The 20,562-nt window shown below is 35.5% G+C and overlaps 1 protein-coding gene across 4 annotated transcripts in view; it reads right to left on the bottom strand.

Annotated features, from left to right (window-relative positions):
• The window catches only part of EPS8 (epidermal growth factor receptor pathway substrate 8), a 168,043-nt gene that overhangs the window by 28,640 nt on the left and 118,841 nt on the right, over positions 1-20,562 (bottom strand). For all 4 annotated transcript variants that reach the window (XM_054696427.1, XM_054696424.1, XM_054696425.1 and 1 more), the window contains 8 exons: positions 19,906-20,055; positions 17,069-17,151; positions 16,396-16,532; positions 13,143-13,216; positions 11,423-11,549; positions 10,158-10,246; positions 9,765-9,839; positions 2,335-2,483 (listed from right to left, as the gene is read on the bottom strand). In XM_054696427.1, coding sequence (XP_054552402.1) covers positions 2,335-2,483; positions 9,765-9,839; positions 10,158-10,246; positions 11,423-11,549; positions 13,143-13,216; positions 16,396-16,532; positions 17,069-17,151; positions 19,906-20,055 — 884 coding nt within the window. The remainder of the gene's footprint in view (positions 1-2,334; positions 2,484-9,764; positions 9,840-10,157; positions 10,247-11,422; positions 11,550-13,142; positions 13,217-16,395; positions 16,533-17,068; positions 17,152-19,905; positions 20,056-20,562) is intronic.

Genomic DNA, 20,562 nt, shown 5'->3' with positions numbered 1-20,562 from the left:
TCCCTTCCTGCACTCCCCTCCCATCATCATGAAACTGTCTGATGTTAGAAATAGCTTTCAGAAGAAACAACAGACCTTGTTTGTCAGGGTTATAATTTCTCAGTCTACGAAGTCTTCCAAAATGAAACAGATTGCCATATGTATAGATTAAAAGTATCTGCTAGGTTTTAATCAGTAAAATCAAGTTAGGTAGAAGGAATCTGTACCCATTCATTACTTAATGACTGAGTGAGACTATTTCTACAAACTCCTCATCACTCATGAACCATAAAAATAACAAGAACATAAATCTTAGCTTCATTTATACTATAATATGTAATTTTGTCTTTCACACAATTTCATTGTTCCTATATTTCTACTATCTAAAATAAGCCAATTTAGGTAGTCTGTGTAACTTCATAATTCTTTTCATCTGTGAGTTTTTAAATCATATACTTTCCTAATACTCTTAATACTTGAGGATCCAAAATTACTGTTCTAAGCACAGAGCTTTTTATTTTATTGGGAAAAAAATCCAACAAGTAAATAAAATAAAAACAAAATACCATCCTTTATGTCGTCTTAACCCTTTCTCTCACCATCACCACTTCACTGCTGGTAGCAGGTTGAAGTGACTATTTTCACGTTATCAGGAGCCAACAATATTTTTTTTAATGAAGTTTTTCCAAAGGTTGCTAACTTTCTCATTTTGCAGTAGGACCCAAAACAAAGAGCTGTGAAAGTTAAGGTATGTCTGTACTATGAGACCTGAAAAATTTAATAAGCTTCATGAAATAAAAGCCGAGATCAAACCTAGGCTTATCTGGAAATCATTACCTACATAAACCTGACAGATTTAAGAAATCTAAAGCCAATTTTTAAATAATATATAGATAGTATGAAATAATGATATTAACATATAAAGAATGTTATTAAATAAATTTAAACAACATTTTCAATGTGAAAACAAAAACTGTAGTGCTTTTATAGAATTTAATGCTTAGTAAACCATTCAATATGTTAACCATGTTAAAACAGAAGCTGTTGCTGAAGTCCAAAATATAAGTGGAAATGGCTTATATGTGTTTCAAGTAAAGGAAAGCAAAAAGAAAAAAAATGAATGCACCCATTACTTCTAGGCTAGCTCATTCAAAAGCATTAGAAAGACAACTTCTTCTAAGTGTGATCATACTGAATGGTTTATTCTAGGTACTGAGGTAAACAAAAATATTTGGAAAAGTGAGGAAAGTAAAAATTACTTTTCATTGTCATGAAATGTGAAGTCTTTTTTATAAGGCCTTGTTCAGCAGACATTAACACTGCAATGCTTCCACTCTCCCTTTTGACAAGATACAATGCTGAAACATATCCCTTTTCCTTTCCATTCCCACTACCACTGTTTAGTTCCAGAACTTCACCTATACTATTATCATCCCAAGGGCCCTCTCTGCGTCTCATTATTTTTGCTCTGACATCATCAGACTCTACCACCAGACTGACCTCTCTAAAGCAGAGATGTGATTGTGTCACAGTCCTCCTCATCAAGTTGTTGGCTCTCCTCAGTCTGCAGGACCATGCTCCACTGTTTGGCACAGCCTTCATAACCCAGCTGGGCTGATCTCTGTGTGCCTCATTCAACACCATTCCTGCTCTCTACACCCACTTCCCAAAGGCCAACAATCCATTCTGTTGATTTTCAGCTTCATGCCCTTATTCACACTTCCCTCTCTACTGGGAAGGCTAAGCATTTGTGGCAATACCACTCTTTCTTCTGAAAGCAGCTTAGCAGAATATTTATGAACATGGACTTCTGAGTTATTTTGCCTGGTTTCAAATTCCAGTTCTGAAAATTACAAGTTATATGGCTTTGGACAAATTACTTAACCTCTCTAGACTTCAGCTTCCTCATCTGCAGAAATGCTAAAGGGATAATAATTGTATTTGTAAAGTGAGTGAGAGGGCCTAGGAAACATTACATGTATATATTCATACACATACATACACAAGCATTACATAGCTTTATAGCATTATTATCTCTTGAATTTAAATACCAGTTCTTTTTTGAATGCTAACTATCCTGCTCTTTGAATCCTCTTCCTGACTGTTGTACCTTGCCAAGCAAGCAGCATTTTGTTTATGAGTGACTCCTGGGGTACTTATTATGCCTCATACTGCATACAATGCTATTTCTTACATTAAATGTCTAAGTTTTTAAGGGTTTAGGCTTCTCCATCTTGAACACTTAAAATTTCATATGTAGAAAACCATAAATAAATGTCTCATATTAGACCTAGGCAATAAATAACAATCCTTACAATATTATAGGTATTGAATGCTAAACTCATATATGTTTACCTGGCTTTCATCCAAGTGTCTCCCAGTGACATCCACAATTGCCTTTCATCGTTATTGACAGTATAATGCAAGAAATCAATTGTATCCTTAGTCAATAGAGGGCTGAGTACAGAACTGGCCAGTTCAGAGCCCCCAGTTGCCTGCACCACCTGAAATGACAATAAATCCTTTTTTAGCAAGAAGATGATGATTATTTGTACATTTTCAAAATTTGTATATGAAAACCCATGTTAAAAATAAGCACTCTTTCATATACTCAAATTCAATCTTCATGTTTACAATGCACTGTTGTGTGAAGAACAGCTGGTAAATCAAACTGTGCAGCCCAGAGGAGCCTAATAATCTAAAATGAAACATTAATAGTTTACCAACTTTCACAGCATCTGTCTATTGGCTGCATTTGACTGTACACTCCCTGGAAAATACTAATGGTAATGCAAAGAATTCTATGTCAGCTGTTTTAACTACCTCTGCTTTTTTTTCTTCTTTTTAAGTAAAATGTATCTATCTCTATGGGCAAATCTATAATACTAACCTCGAAAAATATGGTTATAGAAATTAATACTATAAAAGAGCAACAAAGTTCAACTTAATTGTCTATAGCTATACCTATAAAGATATTCAGAAATAAAAGAAACTAGAGAAGGTGAAGAATAAAAACTGTCCTTGTGTCCCTGAAACAAAAAAAAATCAAATATTTGGGAATAAATCTAACAAAAGAGGTAAAGGACCTATACAAAGAAAACTATAAAACACTGTTAAAAGAAACAGAAGAAGACACAAAGAAATGGAAAGACATCCCCTGCTTATGGATTGGAAGAATAAACATTATTAAAATGGCCATCCTACCAAAAGCAATATACAGATTCAGTGCTATTCCAATCAAAATTTCAATGTCATTTTTCAAAGAAATAGAACAATTATTGATGAAATTCATATGGAATCACAAAAAACGCCCGAATAGCCAAAGCTCTCCTAAAAAAAAAAGAAGGGAATGGAGGCATCACACTCCCAGACTTCAAACTATACTACAAAGCCATAATCATCAAAACTGCATGGTATCGAAACAAGAACAGACATACTGACCAATGGAATCAAATAGAAAATCCAGAAATAAACCCACAGATTTATGATCAACTAATCTTTGACAAAGGAGCAAAGACCATGCTTTGGAGCAAAGAAAATTTGTTCAATAAATGATGCTGGGAAAACTGGGTCGCTACCACTACCTTGACCACTACCTCACACCAAACACAAAAATCAACTCAAAATGGATTAAAGAACTAGACATAAGACCTGAAACCATAAAATATATAGAAGGAAATATAGGCGAAACACTACGTGATTTGCACATCAAAGACATCTTTACAGACACATCACCCAAAGCAGTGATAGTGAAGGCAAAGATAAACAGCTGGGACTACATCAAATTAAAGAGCTTCTGCATAGCAAAAGAGACAATAATAAAACAAAGAGAAACCCCACCAAATGGGAGAACATTTTTGCACCCAACACTAATGATAAAGGACTGATCACAAAAATCTGCAAAGAGCTGATGAGACTCAACAACAACAAAGAAAATAATCCAGTCAAAGAATGGGCAGAAGAGCCAAAAAGAAACTTCTCTGAAGAAGAAATGCAAATGGCCAACAGGCACATGAAAAAATGTTCAACATCACTTGTCATCAGGGAAATGCAAATCAAAACTACCATGAGATACCATCTCACACCAGTGAGAATGGCACATATTAAAAAAACTAGCAACAACAAATGCTGGCGAGGGTGTGGAGAAAAAGGAACTCTCCTGCACTGTTGGTGGGAGTGCAAACTGGTCCAACCACTATGGAGAGCTGTGTGGAGATTTCTGGACCTACCAAACATAGAGTTTCCATATGATCCAGCAATTACACTCCTAGGTATTTACCCAAAGGACACAGAAACCTCAATTCCAAAGAACACCTGCACCCCTATGTTTATAGCAGCACTGTTTACAATAGCTAAGCTTTGGAAACAGCCCCAATGCCCAAAAATAGATGACTGGATCAAGAAGATGTGGTACATATATACCATGGAATATTACTCAGCATTCAAAAAAGATAAACACATGCAATTTGCAGCAACATGGATGGCGCTGGAAGGGATCATGCTCAGCGAAATAAGCCAGAAAGAAAAAGAAAAATACCGGATGGTCTCACTCATAGCAGGAATCTAGAAAACTTAAATAAGGGACCAGGAAAATGAATAACTATAAGAAGGTGAAAATCAAAATCAGCAAAAAACTATGAACCAGAGACACTTTTTGGGTGGCGGGAGGGAGGGATTGGGGTCAGAATGGGGGGGTTGCAATTGTATGGGGAATATAAAAATATAATTTATTATTAAAAAATAAAATAAAATATTCACATTTGGAATTTAAAAAAAAATTTAAAAAATGAATAAAAACTGGCAGTCTGAATTTATGGTATTTACCCCCTTCCCAGAATTTAATTCCAGGAAATTATCTTGATTTAAAATGGATACTTTAATGAGTAGCAAAACCAAACAGGTGCAACTGTCTGATAAACAAAGTGATGATAGGGGGATGTACAAAAATTGCTCCAAACTGACTTCTTAGGGGCTAGTTCCTCGCTAAAGAATGGTAGTTATTTCCTAGAGCAGACTCCAGAGCCCTTTCATAAAAATCTCATCTTCCCAGAGATATGGCACAAAAAGAAAGGGATTTTTGGGCCTCCCCGGTAGCGCAGCGGTTGAGCGCTGGGTTGCGAAGCTGCCCGAGGCCTCTACAGCGCCAGTTCGATCCCCGGCTGCTCCCCGGCCACCGAAGGAGGGTCCCACATGGCGCGCAGACCTCTCCTGCCGCCCACTGCTCCCCTCAGCAGTGTACTTCGGTCCTTCTGCCTGCTCTGCTCCCTGCTCTGGCTCTGGCGAATTCTCTCACCCTCCCGCGCTTCTAACTGTACCCAGTGCTTGTATAAACCAAACAAACAAACAAATAAATAAATAAAACATGCCTCTATAAAAAAAAAAAATTAAAAAAAAAAAAAAAGAAAGGGATTTTTTTGAATGGCTCCAGACCGAGAGTCAATTTCTCTCCCATTACCCAGGTGTTCTGAGGCTGCTATACCGGTTATACCTCTGCATACATGCACAAACCATTTCCCAGATCCCCAGAAAGCCCCTCCTCATCATTCAGATCTCTTGCTAAGGTACCAGGTCTTGTGGGCAGCATATCTTCAGTCCACTGTTTAACTGATGCACATCCATGTCCACGAAACAGTTGACACATATTAGTAGCACAACACATTACAACTTATGGCTTACTTTTCCCGACCTTGTTTCTTGAAAAGTTACACAGAGACTTGTTTGACTTTTAAGTGCAGAAGGCATAGTGTTTGTTAGGGGAATTAATTAGGATAAACAAAAGAGAAGATGAAGAGTAAGGAAGGTAGGTTGATTCTTAGTTGAGAGCAAGCCTTACCCTCACTGCCTTTGATAGTGATTTTTTTTACTTCTAAGCCATTTCAGCACTTCCAGTGATTATATTCGAACCACCCATGAGGAATAAAGTATGAAAATAAAGCAAAGGAGTAGAGTCATTAAAATATTTGGTTTGACAGAGGAAAACAGGAAATGAAAGAAAGATACTAAGAACTATGGGCCACAATTACTCTCAAGAGCATGAGGAGGCTAGTGTGTGTGCTGCGGCTGTGCTAATGTGTACATGCTAAGGCTCAAAGACACTAAATTTCATTAGGCCTGCAGCAGGCCCTAAATAAATGTCCCTTCCCATCTCTTTTGCGCAAGTCAAATATCCAGGGTATGGTAGGCAGATCATCAAATGGAGCAAAAGAAGTACTATGATTGGGGAGACCATTAATAATGAGTCATTCTTGAGAAGAAATAAATCAAAGTAATCAACAAAACCAATTTTTGTATGTGAGAAAAAACAGTCCCATTTTTTTATAGCCTTAATCTATGTCATGATTAAATACTGACTTAGCCTTGAAAGAGTGTGACGAGAATGTGTTAGTGACAAAAACTGCTTTGTAAACAATACTTCCTAATACTTAAAGATAGTAACAAATATATTCAAGAAAAAATAAAAATTGTTAATGAGTTAGTATCCATTCTTTGCATATGGATGGCCTTGATCTAATTTTTAAAAATTTATAAAGCAAGGATTATAAAATAATAGATGTTTAGAAATCTGATGGACTATATGTAGCAACAAAATATGGAAGCATTCAAATTATTGACAAGTCTTAGACTCTCATCTTCAAATCTCTGTTTGTCCAGTTCTCTCATTCATGTTTATAATGTTTCTTTCCTATATCTGTAAGGCAATATTCATTTATTTTACTTCAGGAGGAGGAACAAGCACTGGTTGAGGCCTGGGCAATTTCAGTGTTAGAAGAATGGGAAAAATCAGCAAAGAAGTTGGAAAAGATTTAGTAAGTGAGGAGAAGAAAAAACAAGATTCTCATATTCTGGAAGCCAAATGAAAAAAAAGTGTATCTAGTGTCACACTAGACAAGAAGGAAGAGATTTATACCTTTCTCCTTTCTGGTACATGGGGTCTCTTCCATTTTTTTTTATATTTAGGTAAAACATATGAGAAATGCTAAAAATGCTCCATTTTTGATAAATATTAATGAACTTAACAGTCATAGTCTCCTTAAGTTCTAAATCAAAGCCTAATCTATCTGCTTCCTATAGTTATTCTTACTCTTAAAATACATCAGAGAACTGATATCCAGCAACAGTGATCATCACTGCTACCGTCATTCTATAAAGCAACCCTTATAGCCTGTTCACAACACATCACACATTCCTGCCTTATCCCACAGATAGGAAACTGCCCTCCTGGAAACACTCAAAGGGAAGAGATTCTGCCTTCTTTCCCCCCTCTCTCTCACTTGCCTTCTCCACAAAAAGGGAAATGACCTATCAAATTGTGGAACCACATAAAAGGGACATTTTCAGCCCAGTCTCTTTGGGGATGCATTTATGTGTAAGGCCAGTATTGTTCCATCTGCTTTCTATTGTCACACTTTTCCCACAGCCCAGCACTTTTCTTTCTGTACTTTTAAATTATATTCTGGCTAATTCTCTCAGCTGCCCTATAGGGCAGATGGTTACATAGACTGTCAACTTGGTGAAAATCACTATTATACTATTTGCACATATAAGAAATAGAAACCGGGAAGAGAAGAACATTACTGCACCTATTTCATTACATATAAAAAGAAAAGACATATCTGGACATTGAAAAATCTAAAAATTGAAGATGTGTGTCTTGGATTCTGATACTAGAATAACCCTTTGTTGGATAAACTCATGGAAATATCCAACATACAATTAATGAAAAAATTATTTATAACATACCATTCTGTTAGTTTCAAAAATTATATCTTGTGTAAAAATATACATGTACAAGTTTTTTTTATTTTGTTTTGTTTTGTTTTTTTAGGGTGGAATGATTGTATTAGGTACAGACCACTGTGCTGGCATGTAGCACATATGCAAAGAACTGCTAACAGTTCCTAGTGTCTATTCTCCTCTGCTCCCTTCTAATCAGAGAAGACCCTGAGTTTTAGCTGGACACATAGCCAATCAGATAGAAGACTACAGTCCTTTGGTGTGCTGTGAGATGATATGAGGAAGTTCAGGCCAACTGGATAAGGGAAGAAATAATCTATTTACAACTGGAGTCAAAAGACAAACGTGTTTCCCTAGACTTTCTTTGCCTTTGTTCAGCTGTTACAGGACATGGAGGTAAATCAGCTTCTACCAGAGAGTTCTGACACACTTCCTCAATTCTTCCTCTTGGAAACTATTTTTTCATTTGGTTTCCAGAATATGAGAATCTTGTTTTTCTTCTCCTCACTTACTAAATCTTTTCCAACTTCTTTGCTGATTTTTCCCATTCTCTTAACTCTGAAATTACCCAGGGCTCAACCAGTACTTGTTCCTCTCTTCTTTATTTATAATCACTCTTCATAGCTAAAGAGGCCACACATGCATACCTCTAAGTCTTATTTCTCCATACAATTCCAAATTCACATAAACAAACAATTCAAATTTTTCCATCTATATATACCTAGATTTTGACATGTCTAAAACTGAATTCCTTATCTTCCTTCAAAAACTCATATTACCAACAGTCTTTCTCATTTCAGTAATTAGTCCATCCTTCCAGTCTTAGGTCAAAAACTTTACAGATATCCTTGATTCTGGCACAGCACATCTAACCTACCAGGAAAACTTCCAGATTTCTTACCACCTCCAATCTACCTGGATCAAGCACCATAATCCCCCATATGGATTATATTTAATAGTAACTAGGCACTTTTCCCCTAAATGCCTACATATTGCAGCCAGAACAATCTGGTAAAAATCCTTCTAGAGTTTTTCTTATCATCATCTTTATGGACAAACAAAGTGTGGTTCTGCTTATTTACATGGACTCATATCCTCATCAAGATCTCCCCTCTCATTCCATTCAAATAAAAGTACTTGCTTATTCCAAAAACATGACTTGTAAGCTCCTACCTTAGAGCTTTTACATTAGCTGTTCATTGTCTGGAATTATCTTCCTTCAGAAATCCTATCTTCATTTGCTCAGATGACACCTTAGCAAGTAGTTTCACTAGCCAACCCTATTAGAAAGTGTAGTACTCCACTACACACACACACACACACACACACAGAGAGAGAGAGAGAGAGAGAGAGAGAGAGAGAGAGAGAGAGAGAGAGAGAGAGAGAGAGAGAGAGAGAACTCCTTCCTTCCCTGGTATAATTTTCCATATAACATTTTTTGCGAACTGTATTTTTTATGCATTTATTTTGGTTACAACTGTCACTCCACCCTAAAAAATAAGTTCCAAAAGGGTAAGACTTTTTGTCTGCTTTATTCTTGACCAGCAACAAATAATACCAAGCACAAGCACAGAGGAAGTTCTCATTAATAACTGTTGGATAAATAAATAAATGATTGCATCTCAGCTCGAAAACAGAAAAATACCTCAGTGAAAATTATCTTGTCTCTGAATAGCTTCCTGGAGTAGGCGATTCACCTAGTTTTAGACTCCTTAAGCCTAGACTATTCTGTGAGAAAGAAAAAAATTTCTGTATTACCCAAATTGCTGTACCTATTACACTAGTGTATGTAGGAACACTAGAAAGACTTCATCTTTCTTTGCATTTCCCAGCTCTCTCAGAGACATCAGACTCCTCAGGTATAAAATAAAAGGTGTTTAAAGCTTGTTTCAAATATTTAAATTTCACTCTTTTAATAATTATATAGATGACATTATTAAAATAATGCCCATGAAGGTAGTAACAAAAAACTATCTAGATAATCCAGACAGAAACTTAGGGTTGAAAAACATACTAAGAATAATTAGTTTTTTAAATTAATAAACTCTCACCATACTTAATGGAGTAAAGAGAAAATGAACCAACTCTTCAGCGCTAGGATTCTGGATATGAGACTTCAATTTGGCCTGTAACATTAACACACAAACATATTACTATGACATAACTGAGCAAAAGACAATCAAAAAGGCTCACTCTAGATTCAGAGGAGTTCTTTTCTCTAGCTTCACTTCTAGTATATTAATTATATGGGAAAATTTCATTTTAAAAATTAGGAGTCATTATCTCTTAGATGTATTGTTTTTACAATCTATTGTTCTAACTGAAGGCAAATCAAAACAGACATACAACAAATTCACAAGAACAATCTCATTTAAGCACAGCCTGGTTAGACTTTCATCTCTTTACTTGTTTTGTTTAATTCTATATAAATAAATTTCACATACCAGAAGGTTAAATCCATGTTTAAATTTTTGGAAACAGTCAACAAATTCATCAGGAGGTGGGGGTTTTGCTCGCAGCGTTAAAACACCCTCTAATAAAATAAACAGGAGAGGAGGTCATGAGGACAAAGTTCTAAGAAAAAGTATTAAATTAAAAAAAAACATTTATGTCTATAAAGTTTGAAGATCACACCAGATATCATGCTATTTAGCTACCCGACACATCTCACAGTTTGACTGCAAATATGATGACACAACATTTGAAATGTATTCCTCTACCCTTAGACACTGTCACTCATTAAATTCTACTCATTTTATATTGTAGGCTTTCTGTGTCAGTTACTGCATTTATCATTTTGAAGACTATTAAAATGTGTAAGTTACAAGCACTGCTCTTTGAGGGCCTCCTTAAAATCTAGTAGATATGAATCAGGTAAGTAACAGAGATACACCACTAATGCAATGGAGACTGCATTACCTGGTTAAGATGGGGAAAGCAGAACTTAAGGTGTTTGATGGGGAAAGCAGATTCTAAAACGGGATTTGAAAGGTTTGGTCCCATGAGCCTTGGTAAGAAAAACTAAACAAAATATGGGGAAAGGAAATTGCATGTATATAAAACAACACAAAAACAGAGAAACATGAGTGGAAAACAGCCCAAGGTTAGACTGTGGATGACTTTGAGTGCCAAAATGAGGAGAGGGCCTAAAGCAATAATATATTTCAACCTATACCACTGTATTGCATAATTATAAATTTATATATTTCGAGGCCATTTAAAATAGCTGAATTACAGCATACTTCAAAATCACTTGCATGTGACTGGAATGTACTGTTTATAGAGTTCTGTGATAAAAATTTCAAATCAACTGACATTTTGAACTATATTAATGAGAAAATTCAATTCCTTTATTTAACAAAATAATGGAGTCCTAAATTTACAATAAAATATGAGAAGAATGGAGTTACGACTTTGTTACATGGGCATTAAATTTATAATCATGAATGACAAAATTAAACAGATGACCACTGGCTGAGACCCCAGGGCCTCTGTGAATCCAGTGATGTATCCCAAAGTCTTCTTTTACTGTAGACAACTCAGAGCCCAAATGGACTCTTCCCTGGGCTCCTCTCAGTCTGTTTCTGAATCCCTGGGATCTTCTCAGCACCAAAAAATAAACACCAGTGCACTATTATTAGAATTCAGCTGAAACTCCACCCAGCACTCAAGTCTATATAAGATTAAAAAAAAAAAAAATCCAACTCACCTCCTGGTCCTTTCTTTTTACCTTTCTTAGTTTTCTTCCTTTTAGAAAGTTCAGAAAATGCTTCAGCTGCTTTTTGGAGTTTTGTGATAAAAAATTCAATATCATCCAAAATGTGATTTAAGATTTTCTGAAATTAGAAATTACAGAATAACATATAAAACAAAAACTATTTTTGCCTTGTCTGTATGCTACAAGTTAGTAAAGGACAATCAGAAAGTTAAAAAAAAAAAAAAGAAGAAAACAGAAAACACCTCCAACATGCAAATTTCAAGTTTATCACTAATTCTGACAGACAGAATTGAACTAAATATACCTGTGGCTAAAATCTGACATTTGCATTTTTCTTTAGCTAAACTGTGCTCTTATTTTTTTTTTGCCTCAAATCAATGTATTAATAGTTCACAGGTTAATGAATTAAAACAAAATTAATCATTTTAATAAATGCTGAAAATAAAGCTGATAAAATTCTATATTCATCCCAGGTGAACCTATTGATAAATTAAGAAAAAAAATATAGAAAGTTTAGAAAAAAGAAAAAAAATGGATATACTAGTCTTTTTATTGCTCTATATGTTACATATTTTCTCTCCAAAATATATTTTATTGCTGCCTTTATTTTTTATTATTATTAATTCTAGCCAAGGATCCAATAAATGTTTATTCATTGCAATTGTGCTCTTATTTTAATGCCATTAAGAAAGCACTCACAACGTCTCTTCAGAATCTGAGTTATTTCCAATTACTCTAATTTTCTCATAGTATTCTCCCACACAGACTGGGGGAAAGGGGAAGGGAAAAGCTAAGAACCATTTTATTAGAAGAGCACTAAATATTTTTATTTTTCTGATAAGGTCCCAATCAGACACTGACAGTATTACTTCATAGAACTGAAGGTATATAGATTGTTGTGACTGTCAGATAAACACATTATCTAATAGGTATAATAAGAGTTTCTACATGGTAAAATAGAGCTACTAATGAACTATGCTGTCAGCGATCATCAGATCAATTTTGGTTACCTCATATACCACAGTCTTAATTGACTTTAACAGTTAGGAAACCTGGCATTCTTATAGTTGAAGACCAAGCACTGGCTTAAAATCAACTTTTAAGCATACTAAGTAACAGTGTGATATAAAAATTAAATTCTAAACTTCAAATTCCTCTAAGTAATTGTATCCAAATAAGCTGAAAATATTTGTATATTATAAAAGTAATTAGTTGATATGTTTAAAGATTACAGCACAGAGCACTGTCACGCTGTAAGTAAATTATTATGGGGAAATAACAAATACAGCCATATCCTTTAAAAGGCATTAACATTTACATGTCTACCCTTTAAAAATGCCACTTAAGTTTTATCTTTAAGGCATTATAAAATGTTACCTAATAAATACCAAGAAAACATACTAAAAAGATATTTCAATTATGAAATATAAACTCTGAGAAAAGAAAAATGCCCTAAATCTGCTACTTTGGTTTAAATTCTTTTGTAACTAGTTAATATGCTAGTTCTTTTATCACAGCCCAAGTCTACTCATTAAATATTGTATAAAGGCAAAATGTTAAGAAAAAACATAATTCAAGTGCATACAAACACTGAAAAAAGAAAACAGTATCCACAAAACATCTTTATTAAATCAGCTTTATTTTCCTTGTGGATATGCATTTTTCCTTTTTAAAAACAATGCCAATGACATATAGAGGTGAACATCCTTACCACATCTCTGTCGACTCGGGCTGCCATCATCTGAGGTGTTTCTTCCTGCTCATGATACTGCCTGGACTTCTCAACTAAAGAAAGGAGAACCATCAGCCTTCCAACCTTTGTTTAAGTGATACTCACACAGGTAATTGAATATGAAAACTGACTAGAAAGGAGCATCATATGCAGAAGGAACAGCTCCACTGAATACACCATCAGAACTGTGTTTACCCATGCAAAGCATCTCTGCACCTCTGACAGAATCACCTGTTCAGGGCTGCACATTGGCCTTCCCCATTGGCAATGCTGATTTAGTCCATTCTCCCTCTTCCCACTGTCAGATGCCTGTGGAACCAACCCTACCTTAGCACTCTGTGCTTCCAACCCAAGAAAGAAATATAAACCATCATTTCAGCACCTACTTCATAAAATGGGACCAATGAAGTTCTATGCAACAGAGCTTCTCACATTGATACATTCCAACAGTCTGGTTACAACACAGCTTTAAGGATTCTTATAGTAAAGTGCTTGCTAAAATTCTGGTCATAATTAAGTTAACAACCCACAATGTTGGGCTCATTAATTTTAAGTCATATACTTTAAATAACCACAGGAATTTGAAAATTAAAGAATAAAATGTCTTAGCAGCATTCTGATGTTAAGTTAGCTCAGTTGGCTAGAGCAGGATGTGAATCATGAGGTCATTATCATGAAGCCTTTTCTGGCACAAGTCAGTAAGCCCTACCATTCAGCACAGAGAATTGTACAAAGATTTCATGGCAGATGAAAGAATAATGAATGGATGAACAGTAGAACTGTATCATCATGAATGGAAATACGTAAAACTCACAATACAACACCATGTCTCAAAATGTTCAATAAAGACAGATGCAAAAATATACTGAAGACCATATTGCTATGTGTCCTCTATGCCTAACTTGACCTGTAAATGGACTACTTGCCAAAAAAGGAACAAGAAACCATGGGGTCTTATGTAACTTAATTAGTGACTATTAAGCACTTTAGGATAATTAAAATTTATATATTTGAAATTTTGCCAATTAGCTGCTGTTTTACACAAGATTAGCTGCTATCTTCACTATATAGTGCTACAGAAAGCAGTAAGTTGAACTTGAAATAAAGCTCTTCGGAATTTCAGGTTGGTCCCCAAACATTATTCGGGGGACAAGGTAAGGAACAGATGTGGCACTTTTGTAATTTCTTTATGGTCTGTGGAACTTCTAGGACTACCACTTCCACCATTCTGTAGTCACATCTGGGGAGCAGGGTAGAGCTCCAGCAAGGACAAAGGACTTGCTCAGCCAGTCCCTTCAGACAAAATAGAAAAATACACCTTTTAAGAGGCTTCCCAACTAAAAATTGGCCTGCATTCAGTCAGAACCCTGACATGTTCTTTTGGCCTGCTACTAAATTAGAAGTTCTAAAAACCTATCTTCCCAGAACTTTAATAAAAGAGACTGCACAGAGTATTTCAGACAGTATCTTCTAATGAGTGCAGACACCCCTGGGGATAAATTTTCTCTTTGTTGTGAAGTACACTGTTCAACACGTTTTTACAAGTTTATTCACAATGTCTGTCAACTCGAGATGTCTTATCCTTTCTCCACCTTAAAGACATTTTGATCTCTCAAAACATAACCTACATCCTCTTCACCAAAGCAGTTAACAACAGCAAAAACACCACGCACCAGTACATAAAATGTAGAAAACACTATAATGAACTGCTAATTTGTTTTTTATTTATTTTTTAAAGATTTATTTATTTATTTATACAAGCACTGGGTACAGTCAGAAGTGCGGGAGGGTAAGAGAATTCACCAGAGCCAGAGCAGGGAGCAGAACAGGCAGACTGACGAAGTACACTGCTGAGGGGAGCAGCGGGCGCTGCAGGAGAGATCTGCACGCCATGTGGGACCCTGGCCTGCAGCCAGGGATCGAACCGGTGCTGAAGAGGCTGTGGGCAGCTTTACAAGCAGCGCTCAACTGCTGCGCCACTGCGGGGAGGCCCTGCTAATTTGCATTTTAAAACACTAAGTTTTTTTTTAAATGGATCACTAGAAATTTATAAAATCCCTAAAAACAGAAACTTCTATAATGGTAAATAGTAATTTTGTTGTCTTATTTGTGAAAAGTAAATACTTCAAAGATTACTTTCTTTCATCTGTTTGGTAGTTGGGCTGACAGGTTATCCTCCGAAAATACCTTTCAGGATATCAGAAATCAAAATAAAATGGAAAGCAATTCAGAAAATGAGTCAATTTGGCAAAAATGAGAGCCACCACAGATTATGCTTACTTAGGTGTACTAGGTACTGTTATACACTTTATTTGCTTTCAGGTCTCTCACAACCCATGAATTATCTTCATTTTACGAGTGAGGTTGAACTGAAGAGCAGACAAAAATGTCCAAGGTAGATCTAGGTGTGGTCTGGAGCTCAATTCTGGACACACCAGACTCAGGGTGCAATGTCACTGTGCTGGCAAACAAGGGTTGTTGTTTAACTATGCTACCAGAACTATTGTGTAATTACTGCTTTGTTAGACAAAGGATTGGTGATACAAGATCTCCTCAAACCAGGAGAGAGAAGAGAAAGGCTTCTTGAGTGTTCATCAAATTCAAACTTGCTGATCACAATTTATTCACCCTAAAAAAGAAAAGACTGAACCAAACACACTGGAAGGTGCTTCTCAGATGTAAAAAATTCAGATTTTGTAAAATATTCTCAGTGTAACGAGTCACAGTTCTATGCCATGATTTATTTTGTAAAAGAAAGTCAAGGTAAAATGACTGCACACACAGAAAGTCCATTTAGCAAGATCAACCAGATGGAGAATGCCTGCTAGGCCTTTTCCACTGTCCTGCTACTGTCCTGACCTCCTTCGGAGGTAACCACGGCTAATCTGTCCAAAAGAGGAAAGTAGCATGACAATAGTGGAAAGAATGTGAAGAATAATCTTTGAAACAACCCGATAGTCTCTTCCTTGGTACACAATGTATTTTATTACTATCCTAGTAATTATTTGTCAAATCAAATTTCTCCCTCTAGTCTTAACACCACGTACATTTAATGACTTGTCTGAACACTCATAGATAATAATTGTACAGTGGCTTGATTTACCCAAGATGTTATCTTTTTTTTAAGCTAAATTCAAGCTTCAGCTCAGAAATGAGCATCAGAATCTGAAAGTCAGAACACTGTCACAAATCAAAATAAGCATTTTTTAAGTACGAAGGTGTCAATACTCACAGTCCCCTTGGTCAGCTGCCCATGCAGACCAGGCTGCCACCCGACTTCTGACATCCACCTGGGTGACAGTTCCGGGGGGAACAGGAGCAGGAGCTCTGGGAGGAGGTGGAATACCAGGGTCAGCTTTGGAAATCATCCTAAAAAAAAGATGAAAACAGATTAAATTTTACCACCTGTAACACATTAATTCTCCCAATTTATGGTATGCATTTTTCAACCTCAAGAAATGTCAAGAGGAAAATAAGGATTTTCTAATCATTTTATACTATGTATATTTGTAAATGTATACAGAATACAAAAAAATAGAAAATTTTAATAAATTCAGGTTAAAACAAGGTTTACTTTTTTTTTTCTAGTTGGCCTGTGATTTGAAAAGGGTGTGAACCCCTATATTCCTCATATAGAATGGTACTTTCTGAGGTCCCCTGCCCTTAAAATGCCACTCATCTTCCCTGATCCCTGTGACACCCAGTGGGAGAAGCCCTTATCTAGACAAAGATGAGTAGCATGGAGGAAAGGTGCACACACATACTAACGAGATTACAGGCTGTAATCTATAAAATGCAATGATACACCTTCAGTGAAAGTAATTTTTCTAAATCTTTGGAACAAAAAAGATTAAAAAAAAAAAAACAAATCAATTCCACCCCTTAGTTCCCCTTATTGCTTTTACCTCAGAGCATCAGGCCGCCTCTTCTGTTTCCCTCCTTTACTATCGCTGACCGCACTCTCAATATCTTCACTGATTAGGTTTGCCTGAAATGAAAGACTAGTTATCTGGGAGGTTACTGATCTTATTTTTTTGTCTTGATATGAGGGTCAAAACAGAAAGTGGAATTATGTTCCTGTCTGAATCGGTATGTTCAATGCAAAAGTATGTATTGGCTTTCTGGTTAGTAACATGAGTCCTCTATATTTTTGAGGGTGAGCATTATAATGATAGGATTCAAAAATTTAAAGAATTTTTAAAGATTATTCAATCTAGATTCCTTTAGTTTTCTGGTTGTTTGTTTTTACAGCTACCCTCGCACAAAGGCAAAGAGAAAAAGGATTTGCAAATGCTAAAAGGATAGTTATGCTGAAAATGTAACTGGGTAAATTTCTCTGCCTGTGAAGACATGAAGGAAGTGGAAGGAGCAGGTTCATGTAGAGTGGAGTCCTTCTCTTCCTCAGATGCAGAATACATGGGCACCCATGAGTCACTGAAACAAATCACCCAGTCCCAGCAGAGCCATGCCCATGCAGGCCAAATCCACTATAACCACTAGCTGAACCCCAAAGCCAAGCTGTGACCTTTTGGATGACTACTTCATTTTGTCATTGGAGGTAAATGACAAATGATGACCTTTGCCAGTACTTTTCCAAAAAGAATACCTGATTCCATTTTCTTCGGAACCAATATGAGATTAAAAGCAAAGTTATTTTATTTGGCTATGAAGTTTATTTATAGCCAGAGATTATTAAATGCTTATTTTATAATCAAAGTTTTACTGCTGAAAGGACACTTAGAGGATATCTAATCTGCTCTTGTTTAGCAGTTAATGAAAATAAGGAATGATAGGATGAAGGCTTGGCTAAGGTCACAGTGTTACTTCTTCAAGACAGCCCAGTGTCAGGAAGACTCTACAAGCATCACATGAAGGCTTTCCATGCAGGATATTAAAACTGAAGATTACTAGAAATGCTGAACTTTATAGAAATGCTGAACTAGAAATGCTGTGATACTTAAAAGAATAATTGTACTAGACTTGGGTGGCAGTACTGTGTAAAATTCCTTAAAGAAATGTTAAAACAAAAAAACTCAAAAGTGATGTTACGGCATGACAGAAACCACATTCTATTTCATGGTATTTTGTTTTCAGTGGGTCAAAGGAAACGAGATCTTATATGTGGTACATGGCATCAAAAACTAAATGCATGTCACTGCATAGTGGTGCCTCCTTGGGACAAAATGGTACTCAGTAAATCTGTTTCAGACCCATCCGTATCACTATACCCTATTGTATAAAGCAACTCTTTTACTCCCAAAACTGAAATTCAGAAACATTTTTCTTTTTTCTTTTAATAAATTTTTAATTTTCTTACATTGTTATTCATTTTTGTGCAGTATTTGATTTCTCCTCTTAAGTGAGGTTGCCATAAATATCCCACCATAACATCTATGAGCCAGCACCATGGATTCTTGTACTCTTATCACCCCTGTTTTGACCACTTTTCCTCCCCGCCTTGCCTGCTCTAAGTCTCAGATGTATAGTTGCCTATTAGTTTTGTATTTTTTTTACCTTCGTTGAATTTCCCTATATTCCTCTTATAAGTGATATCATCCAATATTTTTCCCTTATAACTTATGAAATTCAGAAACTTAGCACAATAATTCTTACATTCTGGGAGGGCATTTCAGTATTGAGACAAACACCAGATTTAAAATGTCTTCCAGCCTAACCCTCTGTTTGTAAAGTGATTGAATTAAAGTTCACTATATTTTCAGAGAAAAGTATTCACTTACTCACGTTAAAATTGATACAGAAAATCTAACCATGCAAAATTTTTAATATATTTTATAACTTCTAGCAGGCACTACATAAAAATCTAATGACTATCACATATACAAATTACCCAGATGCCACAGTTCTTTTCAAGTAAAATTTTTAGAAAGTCATCTCTGACATAAATGAAAATAAAATATACTAATTGTATAAGTAAATAATAAACAATAAAATTGAATGACTATAGTCAGTCTTAATCAGTCATTTTTCAGTGTCAAAGAAACACAGAAAGGATCAAGTGAGACTTTACCTCATCTCCAAGAATTTGTTTATAAAATTACCCATATATTTCATAATAAACAATCATAGCAATAAGTCACTGCTTTAGCAAAGTTCCAATCAACTCAGCACAATGATTTCCCTTTTGGAGGAGTAAACCCATGAGATAAAGACATTCAAAGTTGTAGATAACTTCCAATGTCCAATCATCTCAAATTATAATAATTTGAAAATGACAGTATCCTCAAATCTTTAGGCTATAGCCTATTGTTACAAGTAACTATGTTCAATTATTTTCACATATCACTTGCGATTATAAATCTTGAACAATAGTGATCACAAAATTAGTGAACTTTAAATCAATACACAAAATATCATGGATTATAATCCATCCCACGTGATCAGTGCAGAATATATAGCAGGATGGCAAGATTACTTACTGTTCATGAAACATGATTTCTGAAAGATCAATTTTTAACTATAAATCTAAGATACTCAAAGAACCATTTAATATATTATCTATACCTTTTTATAATTATTAAGGCTGTATCTTTTTTTTTAACATTATTCTTTCTCCTCTTCACATACATGATCTAGAAGCACCAAAGGAGATAGTAAGGAATTTGTTTTCCTTACAAAATTCCAAGAAGCTAAAAATCTAATATCTATTAATCATATAAACGAAGTAGACAATTCAAAAGCTACCAGACTATCTACTTAAGGGGAAAGTTCACTACTCATTTACCTTAATCTCATCACACTGGAAAAGATGAAGGTCTGGCTTGTTCTGAGTTGGCTCCTTGCACACCAGGGCAAGAATTGAGTCGTAGTTACAGGAATGCATCATGGCTTGGCAGTGCTGGATTGTATTTAAAGGAAAATTCTCCAGTTCATTCTATAAATAAAGCAAAAAAAATAGGACTACCTTATTTTTTATTCTTCCAAGAGCTCTAAGCAGTGTACAAATAATTTTTAAAGTGTACCAATCATACTGACAATGAATACTAGTAGGTACTACCATGGATATGAAGGATGAGAAGGTACAAGGTGGCAGCATAGAAACAAGGCTAGGCTTTGGGCTAGATGGGGTCGAGAGCAAGAGGATCAAAGAAGCAAGAAATGATGTTCAGCAAAAGAACACAGCTATGTTCTTAATGTATAGAAGTAATATGGATCTTAAAGAATTTTACTCATTTCCTTGGTAGAGATGACAAGATTAAGGGCAAAAGAAATAAATTAAACCCCCTTTATAAAATTATTCACCATGTAATGGTTTTTGTCTCTCTCTGGCTATGCTGTGTCAGAATTTCTTTTACTTAACTACTGAACCTTCAAACTCTTAGCTTCTACCTTTAGTGATCACAAATATTAGGCTATGAATAATATATCATTCACTTTTTTT

The sequence above is a fragment of the Talpa occidentalis genome, unplaced genomic scaffold (genome assembly GCF_014898055.3).
Source record: "Talpa occidentalis isolate TD23 unplaced genomic scaffold, MPIMG_talOcc4v2.1 talOcc4.16, whole genome shotgun sequence".
NCBI classification, from domain to species: domain Eukaryota; kingdom Metazoa; phylum Chordata; class Mammalia; order Eulipotyphla; family Talpidae; genus Talpa; species Talpa occidentalis.
The sequence above is the reverse complement of the archived record's forward strand: the minus strand, read 5'-3'. Positions and strand labels throughout refer to the sequence as shown.